This window comes from Pleurodeles waltl, chromosome 3_1 (genome assembly GCF_031143425.1).
Source record: "Pleurodeles waltl isolate 20211129_DDA chromosome 3_1, aPleWal1.hap1.20221129, whole genome shotgun sequence".
Lineage (NCBI taxonomy): Eukaryota > Metazoa > Chordata > Amphibia > Caudata > Salamandridae > Pleurodeles > Pleurodeles waltl.
In genome coordinates this window covers 909,994,852-910,005,171 of record NC_090440.1, presented here as the reverse complement: position 1 = coordinate 910,005,171, position 10,320 = coordinate 909,994,852, and the positions used below count along the sequence as shown (strand labels likewise).

Here is a 10,320-nt window from a genome sequence, read left to right as displayed (position 1 = left end):
AGTCAGGCCAGGGTTAAGACTGACTGATGAACTGAGCCCCGTGTAGAGATAGACAAGTAATGTGGGATTAGATATGGTGTATAATAATGTAGAATCTGCTCAATGCGAATAGAAATGTAGGGCCCTATGTACAAACACTTTTTCCCATAGTCACAGAATGGGTAAAAACCTTTGCTACATCTGGCCCTTAGTTCCATATATGAAGTCTGTAAACAATAGGCGTTTTACGTCTCGTACAAACTGAGTCAAATGGTAAATGTGAAAGCGTGGAAACGTGAGTCTGGTTTGGTGTATTGATGCACATAATTCTACCTACAAACGCCAAATTGAGTGCTCCGTGACTATCGCTTCTCTGCTTTATCAATTGCATGTACCTCATTCTCTTTGAGAAGATCCGTGGGTTTGTAGCGTTTTTGGGGACAGGGACTATTACTGCAATGCATTCCATGCTCTGAACACCTGCTGGAAACTTTCTGGACCTTTGTTAGTTAAAGGTAGAAGTGAAACAGGGAGCGCATGTGCTGAGCGGCTGCCGGTTGGTAAAGACGGCTGTCAGTCTCCTCGCTGTTTTTGGTGGTTGGCTGCTGCGGCTCCGCCTCTTCTTGCCTTGTATGGCGGTGCTGGCAGCGGTGCGCGCGCGGAGGCTGTCTGACAGCGCGTGGCACTGGGGCTCGCGCTGCCGAAGTGCGAGTGGCCGCGCGCCGCCAGTGGAAAGCTGGCAATCGGGTCCTGAGCTATGAGACGAGCGGGAGGGAGCGCACTGCACTGACTGGAGCCAGAGCGCAGAGCCGGACCATGGAGCCCCCGGCGGGCGCCGGAGCAGCGGCAGCGCGGCTTCTGGGCATTGCACTGATCACATACTGCCTCTGCACGAACGGCTCTGCGGAGCAAGGTAAGAGTAGGGGGCGGGGAGCGGGACTATCCTGGGGATGGAAGACAATACCGATCAAAGGAGTTGAGAGTGAGACCATTCCGATACTTGAGCCGTGGGACTATTCTTGTGATAGAGACGATCGGGGTGCCAGGGATGAGACCAGTATGTGAACCGTGCCTATCCCTCTGACCACTACTGTCAGAGTGAGAGAAGTGAGACCAGGTGTGTGAGCCTTGGGACTACCTTTGTGAATGGAGACTACTGTCGCTCTGACAGAGCTCGGGTCAAGTGTGTGAGCGTGAGACCATCCAGGTGTGAGCTGCGGAGTATACCAGCAATGGGAGACTGTCACAGTGACAGGCGTGACGGGGCTCAGACCAAGTGTGAGAGCCGTGACACAATAGCAGCGGGTTGAGATCCGATGTGTGAGCTGCAGGACTTTGCCTGTGGTGGCAGACTATCCCGATGAAAGGAGTGAGAGGTGAGACCACCCATGTGTGAACTGTGAAGTACCCCAGTAACGGGAGACTGTTACAGTGACGAGTGAGCCACACGTACCTATGCTTGTGATGAGAGGTTATAACTATCAGGAGTCAGATCAGGGGTGTAAGCCTTGCATCTAAGGCCAGCCTACCCCAATGATAGGGGTGGAATCCAGTATATGAGCCTTGAAACTATCTCTCTGAAGGGAGACTACCAGTGACAGAAGTGAAACCAGGTGTGTGAGCCTTGTGATTATGAGACCAGGTGTGTGAGACGTGGGACTAACCCCGCCATTAGTGAGGGGTGAGACCATCCAATTGTGTGAACTGTGGGTCTATGCCAATAATGAGAGGTTGCCCCGGGGGAAACAAGAAATGTGTGTGTCGTGAGACCATGCTTGTGACGGACGGGAGACTACCAGTGTGACAGGGGTCAGAGCAACTATGTAAGCCATGGCACATTCTCAGTAAGGGCATCGTGAGACCTTGTGTGTGAGCGGGGTGACTATCTCTGTGATGGGGAACTAGCCCAAAGAAAGGAATGATTGGTGAAACCTTTCACTTGGATGGCCTGAGAGAGACTGTCGCAGTGACAGGGGTGAGACCAGTATGTGAGCCAAGATACTATCACAGTAAAGATAGGCGAGTACGTTCCCAGTGACGGGGTGGGATCCGGTGCTAGACTATTCCTGTGATGAGTGAGTGGTGTGATACTATGCAGATATGCAATTTCTGGGACAATTCTTTCTATGAAAAAGTCTCACAGCGCCAAGGGTGAGCCCGCTGTTTGAACCTGTGGAGAGACTTAGCCAGCACCAGTACTTTAAATGGGCCGGTACTCTCCGTACCGGCACTTTTTTATTTTGAGAGGGAGAGTACCGGCATTTTTCAAGAAAAACGTAATACTTTTAATTGGAGAGTACCGGCACTTATCAGAAATAAGCAGGTACTCTTGTACAAAGCACTTCTATTTTTCCATTTCAAGCACTGGCCAGTACTACAGTACTGGAGATCATTACAGGGGCAGATCTGAATCCGAGAGTCTGAGCCGGGGGTAATCCCTTTGATGATCTGAGGGGCATTATTCCGTTTAAAGGATTGGGCGGGTGAGAAAATACAGGTGCGTGGCCAGTGAGTCTGTCTTTGTGACTGGACGCTTTCACGGTGACAAGGCGTATGGGTCTTGTGACTGTGCTTGTGAGGGTGTGAGTGAGTGAAGGTGAAACAATCCAGGTATGTGGACCATGTGGCCATTCTTGTGCTAGGAAGACAGGAGCTTACTCGGATGAGAGCAGTGGCAGATAATCGGGTGTGCAAGCCTTTGGACTGTCCCTTTGATATCCTCACGGGTGACAGTGCGCTATAAAAATACACATACCATAGGAGTGAGACCAGTATTTCATCCTTGAACGATTTAGGTGCCTGGAGCGGGGAGAGACCAGCATGAAAAAAGGTGTCAGCTGTGACCTTTCCGGAGATTATCAAAGTAAGGGAGGGATTGGAGCCCCCCCCACGTTGTTGGGGTCGTGTGTGCAAGGCTGATCCGGGGTGCGTGGGGGCTTAGTCGTCATGGTTAGTCTCCTGTTGTGGGTCACGTGGAACAACCATGCCTACGCTGCGTTAAAAGTGGGATGCTTCTTCGCGTGTTGCATTTCATTTGGGATTGTAGGCACGCGCCTACAAATCTTCATATTTGTCTCGCGCTCAAGATATCACTTGAAAGCCTCGGATGGAGGGAGAGGATGTGTTGCGAAGCGTTAGGCTGCTGATGTTTATGTTTGAGGACTGGGTAACAATCTGGCGTGCACAGAAATAAACGAGAGCAGAGCAACCCGACTGTGCGTGAAAAGTAGAAAGTGTGGTCACATTGAGCAGGCGGGCACCGCAGCGTGAGCGTAGGCCTCTAGACGGAAGTGTTAGGCATGCCACGGTGTCCGCGAGAGGGTGGTGACCTCTACCACTTCCCACGAGGAAGGTGAGCTGTGCCACGATGCCTGCACGAACGCAGTCAATTGTGACACTGTGAACGCACGAGCATAGTTATGCCACTGACCCTGCGCGGGGTCACAGATTGTGTGCCTGCACGAGGGTGGTGTCCACTGTAACTGTGTGCGCGAGAAGGATGAGTTGTAGTATTGTGCTCTCTGTGCCACGGTGTTCGCACAAGGATGGTGAACGGTGCCAGTGCGAACGCTGGAAGACGAGCCATGTCACTGACTCTGGGAAGAGCGAGTAGGGGACCCAGGGGCGAATGACAAGACATACATAAAGGGTACTGAATTTGTGCAACATGTATTTATAAGATGTACACATGGGGTCGAGGCGAGGGTGATCGTTCACACCACCGTTTCAAAAGATCGAAGAGTTGTTCGAGCAGAGATATAAAGTTGCGCGGAACACTTGAAGTATGTAAACATGTTCTGTTATTAAATAAAGCTAAACGCGAGTTTATGGAATTAGGCAAGCCTCGGTATAAAAGAATAGCGAGGAACGACCAGGTGGAGGTTTGTCATAGACCACTCATTTTGTCATGTGGGGAAGCCGGGACAAAACTCTAGTTCTCTGGCTTTCACAGCCATCAATGCCGACAGCATATCTCGGGCGAAGGTATTATAAACTGAGGGAATATGAGGACGGGAGAGATGTGTGACGTTCCCTCTGTGTGAAGAAGGACCAAGAGTGCGTAAGATCACAGAAGAGTCAGTCGCCTGTACACCATAGCATGGGCCATTTAGAATGTTTGGAGAGAAGCTGAGAAAAGGTGGCGGTCATCGATCACAGTGTGAATTCGAGTGATCTGGGTGACTGAGACCGCGGTGGTGTGGAGTTTGCGGCCAGTGTGCCCTCACAGACACCCTGCGCGTGGGTGTCGGTCTGAGGGCACGGCATGAGTAACCCAAAGGGCACCGATGTGTTACTGGGATTCATGACTGGCTGAATGAGTAGCCGCTCTCTACTTGTGCGAGCAGCGACTATGGTGGGTGGGGAGGGAGGGGGGAGGATAGAAGGTTCATTGATGGTGCTCGATTACAAAGACCACCGAAATGAATGATTTTTTCCTGCAATGAAGCCCACAACTGTCATTTCATTAACTGTGTCCTCTCTACCTCCCGGAGGATAGATTGAATAGAACGTGTTACAATGCTTCACTAAGCAGAAAAAAATCGCCTATGTGTTCACACTGCTTGTAATTTAAGTTATCGTTTTTCTTATTTTGCGCGATGTCGTTATGTTCCAAGCACTTTAAGTCTTAACGCATCAGACCTTAAAAAGCGTGTAAGGAATTCTTCTAAAGTCTGTGTGCGATCTTGGCACATCCTTCTTTGAGGACACTCTTTATGACTTAAACATTATCATTGACAGTGAACAATAATTAGCCCTACGCTCTTTAATAACATTTAAATATATTGGACCCTATTTAGAAATAGTCATCCATTTACACACACAAACGCTACTTGCGCCTCTTTTGAAAGGTTCGGCTTTTGGCTGTCATAGCTTGTAAAGTGTGCTGCTGGTACAGTCATGTGACATTTGCTATTTCCCCAGTGTGGAGTTGTACACAGAGTACAACCCTGTTTTGGGGAAATGCAGTCTCCTTAGCAAATACACATTTTTTACATTTTTGTCTTTATGAGAAATGCATTGCCCCTGTGGAGAAATACCTTTCGCTCTACCCCCACACAATTTGTGATTGTTCCATTTCCCTGCCCACCCTGGCACGGAAGTTGCTCTCCATCCCTTTTCTGGAGTAAAACTTAAACCGTTGTGAGGATGGGAAAAGGTCAGAGAGGACTTTGGGAATGCCAATTAACTCACAATTTGTGACAGCCTCTCAAGACAAACCATACCTTATATATTCCCCCTCCCCACCACTTGCATGAGGCTCGCTACTGCATAAATGAACGTTATGCAGCATAAAAGTAGGAAGTAGAAAAACCCTTTACACCTGCCAAGTATTTATTGCATTCCTGACAGATGTAAAGGGAGCTTTTCTTGGTTGTAAATGTAGGTTTGTGACCGCAAATGGTGCTGTGAATCGCCCCCAAAGAGAGTTTTTTTCTTGCTGATGACAAAAGCTGTTACAAGGTCCATCGAACAGGGACGTAAACACCATCCGGGAAAAAAATCTATTTTGTTTAATTTGCGATTTCTGACATCTACAATTGAAAGGTGACAGGAAATGTTTTGAAAGTGGTATGTGCTGCATTACAGCGAGTTTGCAGCGTTGTAATACCTTGTAATCTATATGAGTTGGAATTGTTTTTGGAATCTGTACATCCTGAAGTAAGTGGTCGATTTTGTGTGAGTGCAAAAACATAATTTGCCATAAAGGGTGAAGTCAAGGAATCTCTTAATTTAATTTTCTCTCTCTGTACCTAAATGCTTTGGGTCTGGTAAGGGCTGGCCATCCTTAAAATTACATATAGTGATAGGAAGGACTGGCTGTTTGAGTGCAGCCCCTCTGTGATACAAGAGAGGACGTTGTGAGGGGCGCAGAGAGCAGGAGTGTACAAACTGAGCAGTGTGAAAGGTTCAGGGAAATCGTTTGTGTGGAGCTTGATCATACCTTAGATGTAGACAGGCTCCAGTAGTGTGATCATGTAATTGCATTTAGATGTGAAAGTGTGAGAGGTGATAAGCATAACTGACCATCAGAGGATGGTGGGAGTGGTGATTGCAGACATCTTGGCTAGGTAGAATGAAGAGACATAAGATGTAAATAGAAAGCTTGCTTCTTTGTAGGCAATTGTTTGTAAAATTTTAAATATCAAACGTATTTACCTTAGTATGACCCAAACAACCTGTCTTATAGGCAAGTTGTGGCAAGTATTACATCAAAAGAGACGCTGAATGGGGTTACGGATTCAGAACTAGTGTATGTATTTGACGTGAAACATAGAAAAAAGACCTGGTGGAACTAAAAATGGTGTTGTGTGGGTAATCACAGCAGAGAACAATTCTTTGACATTCACGAGAAAGTGATTTATAGAGTGACACAAGTGATGAAGGGGTTAAAATTAATTTAAGGAAAGGTAGAACAAAACACCCATGGGAATGGGAGTTGAAAAGGATATGAAATTATGGGAGGCGTAGTTAACGATAAACATGATTAAAATGTCTGAGAATGACTTTTGAGTTACAATATTCTGGGGAGGAAATAAAAGTAGAGAATATGCAGAGAAACATATTCAAGCAATTTCGGAGTTGAAAGGTTCACAGAGAGCAACATTTCTTGATTTTACTTTGGTAAAGCGTTTGAAGTTGCTTTGTGGGGTACACATTTCAAGGATTCTTGTGGGGTAACATTTTTTTGTATGCACTAGAGACAAAAACAGAATGGATGTCCGTGGGATAAGTGGATGCTCTTGGGCTAGAACGTTTAAGGATGCTCCAGTGACAACACGCGAAAGAACAATGTAGAGTTTAAAACATAGTGAATGCTCAAGGTGCAAGTTTCATGTGTGCTCTGGGTAAAGGCCTAACACTTCTATGGGCAAACATTTCATGGATACTCAGGTAATTAATTTTGTATGCTTGAGATAAAAGTTGCTTGTTGATCAGAATAAAATATGTTTGGGACTGTGCTGGTGATTGGAGGGGTTGTGGCGAGAGCCACTCTTGGTTGATAAACAGGACTTCTTTTTTTGCTTCATCTGGATTTGACCCAGACTGAGAGAGAAAAAGGCAGAAAAGGGAGAACGAAAGAGTAAAAGAAACACCGAAAAAAAGTGACAAAGAGAGGAAGTGCTGATGAAAAAGATCCTTCAAGTGAGAAATAAGGAAACATAATGTGTAGGGTGATGAAATAAAGAGGAGCAATCTTGGTATTTGTCAGTCCTGCTTTAGGAAGCAACATTGGAAGACTGCTAAGAAAAAAATTGAGCTCCAGTATTTATTTTTCCACAAACTCAGTACTAAAATGTTCATGGAAACTCTCTATGAAAAGGTTGTAAATGTTGTCTCATGGACGTTGGGGATAAAATGTGTGCTGGATGTCTGAACTGAAAACGTTCTGAGATGCGCGATGGTTAAGAGTCTTATTAATATTTGGGGTAGCAAGTACAGCTGAAAAATACTGTTCATGGATATTCTGGTAGTGAAATGTTCTTGGATGCTTTGGGAAAAAAATCATGAATGCGTGGGAGATAAGATGTTTATGCATACTTCGGTTGTCAGAAATGCGTTAGGGATAAAACGTCCAGTAATGCCATAGAGGTAGGTAGTTAGGGTGACAGTGCTGCAGTCTGTGGCTAATTCATGGACATTGAGAATCAGAATGAACATTTTTAATATTCTCTGAGCTGAAAATATTGTAGATACACTGATGGTGTGAGGTGCAAAGAAAATGGGGGAATGAACAATTCTAGGAGACGTTCCATGCAGACCAAGTAAACAACAGAAACATATATTGGCTAGTGGAAATTTACATTTTAGAGGATGCCGTGAAATGTTTGAAATTTCAAGAATGTTGTGGGTGAGGTGGAAAGTTCATCGTTGGTATGAGTGCAGTTAAAGGTGCTCCTTTGGATGTGACTTTATGGAATGTGGATTTAGAAGAGCAGAGTCTTCATATGACTGCACCAACAAGGGCTAAAGACACACCTTGATGGTGTGGAGAGAGAAGTACAAATGTGTGGATGAATTTAATAAAACTATTTATAAATTCTTGTTTGGGGTTAAATCAACAGATAAAGTGGACCATTGTAGAAATAAAACTGTGCCTTAAATATGGCATATCCAAATGCATGCGTTAATTAAGCATGCAGATCAACCATGCATGGATTGGCCCATGCCTTGCTATACTTTCTCGCCTCCCCCACATTATAGCAGGCAAACTTGTAACTTTAAATTTTGGCTGACAGACTGTTCTCTTTCTGATTGTACCACTGTTTACAGTATTTATTACAGTGTTTCAGGATCATTCTAGATCAGTGGTTCCCAACCTTTTGACTCCTGAGGACCCCCAATGAATCATTACTGGAAGCCGGGGACCCCCAGCAATTTGTACAATTTCATTTTCAAACATTAAAACAGTAATTCGCAAAAAATATAACAAGTACACATCAAACAAGTACTCAAATTACTAAAGATAAAATTCTTTTATATTGAAAAAGTAAGCAAAAATCGAAACATTTTACTGGAAAGGTTGATGCTGCATCTCGGCAACTACCTTTTTAATGTTTGTTTTTTATTTAGGAAAGGTGAATCCTCAGGTCAGATTCTAAATTTCCGGAGCGATTTGTTTTTATTTTTTAGGTATGCAAGATCTGAGAAAGTTTTTTCACATAAACTAGTGAAGGGAAAGGAAGTAAACCATAAGGGCCTCTCATCTCTCCCTAGCCTCTCTGTCACGTGTATTTCTTTTGTTTTATAGCACCTCTCATACCACTGTAGGGTGTCAGGGCACTGTACAGGGGACTTACAAGGTGTAGGATTCCCATGTCATCCACACTGGTAGGCATTTTCTAAGAGTGCTTGGTCCCGAGAAGTACAAATTTAGGATTCAGAACACAGCACAGTGATTATCAATGACGTTGGCAAGAAGAACTTATTTCTACACAAGCAAACCTTTTTTAGCAGCATAAGGAAAATGAAAGACTAGGAAAAAAAACAACTTTCTAATTTGTGCCATGCTGTTTGCATGCAGCTCTTTAATGGCAGTTCACAGCTCATTGTGCTAGATTAAGATTATGAACTGCACCGTAACAAAAGAATCTCTGTGACAAAAGCAGTAACCCACTGTGCCACGCACATAAAATAGTTTTTTCCAATATACGCGTTCTTTGCAGCAGGCATATTAACCACCTGTGCTATCTTTGAGTCAAAACTGCAACTAGACAAAGCTCCCATCTCTCTTCAGCAGATACATTAATCACTTGAGTTAGCTTGACGTTTTAATTGTTGCTGTACAAGGAGTTTTGCAGTGGGTTTAAAACTGCTCAACAAATGAAGTAATAAAAATGAAAGCACGCACGCAGAGAAGTGCCTTTCTCCTAGCCCAGGCCTGCGGACCCCCTGGGAATGTGTCACGGACCCCTTGGGGTCCGCGGACCACAGGTTGGGAACCACTGTTCTAGATCATTAAAAGCCTCCGTTTTTCCTCCCACTCACAGTGCCTCATTTTGTGTTAAAGCTTATTCACAGCGCCTATTTTGTAGCAGTTCAGCTGACCCCAACTTTGTTTGCAACAAAGCAGTAAAGTTTATCATTGATCTCCCACTTGTGAAATAGAATGATATTTTCTTCCTTTTATTATCATAATATAATAGCTTGACGTTTGCAGTAATGTTTACACTTGTGCGCCCATCAAGACATTCTACTCTGTAGGTGGAAAATAAATGCCTAGATGTACAAAGCACTAGCACCACATTAGCGTCATTTTTTTGTGCCGTTAGGCTTAAAAAATCACCACGTGATATCTTTAATGTGGCGTAATGCATGCATTGCGCCACTTTGTAATGCTTTGAGCCACATTATGCATGCGCCATGCATAATGTATGCAAAGGGGGCGTTCCCCAATTATGGGGACAGCAAAAATGGTGCAGTGGAATCTGAGAGCTTCCACAGTGTCATTTTTTTGCAACTACTTTCAGTGCTGCTCAGAGCAGGTGCTAAAAGGGGGCACACCATTTGTTACAACGGGCTCCTATGTACTGTTCAGGGTTAGAGCCCAAATTTTGATGCTAACCCTGAACTGTACATCAATAGCGTCAACATTTTTGATGCTGTTGCCCCTACCCTGCCCCATGGTGCACCGTTTTTAAAATATGGTGCACATGTGGTGGGGGTAAGTGGGTCCTAAGGGCCGTAAGAGAAGTGGCGCTGTACTGGGTGCCCCAAAGTGTCTATGAACGGTCCACACAAATGCTAGGCTATCAATATTTTGTCCATGCTGAAGAAGAAACAAAGTACCCTAGTGTTTTTTTTTTGCTGCCAGCTTCACAATTATTTGCTCCTGCATGC

At 44.8% G+C, this 10,320-nt stretch overlaps 1 protein-coding gene across 2 annotated transcripts in view; it reads left to right on the top strand.

Moving 5' to 3' along the window:
- The first annotated feature begins 652 nt into the window (after positions 1 to 652).
- Positions 653 to 10,320, top strand: part of EPHA10 (EPH receptor A10) — a 1,402,205-nt gene continuing 1,392,537 nt past the window's right edge. The window contains exon 1 of one of the 2 annotated variants that reach the window (XM_069223890.1): positions 653 to 892. In XM_069223890.1, coding sequence (XP_069079991.1) covers positions 796 to 892 — 97 coding nt within the window. In that variant the 5' untranslated portion in view covers positions 653 to 795. The remainder of the gene's footprint in view (positions 893 to 10,320) is intronic. The other variant, XM_069223891.1, reaches the window with a different exon arrangement.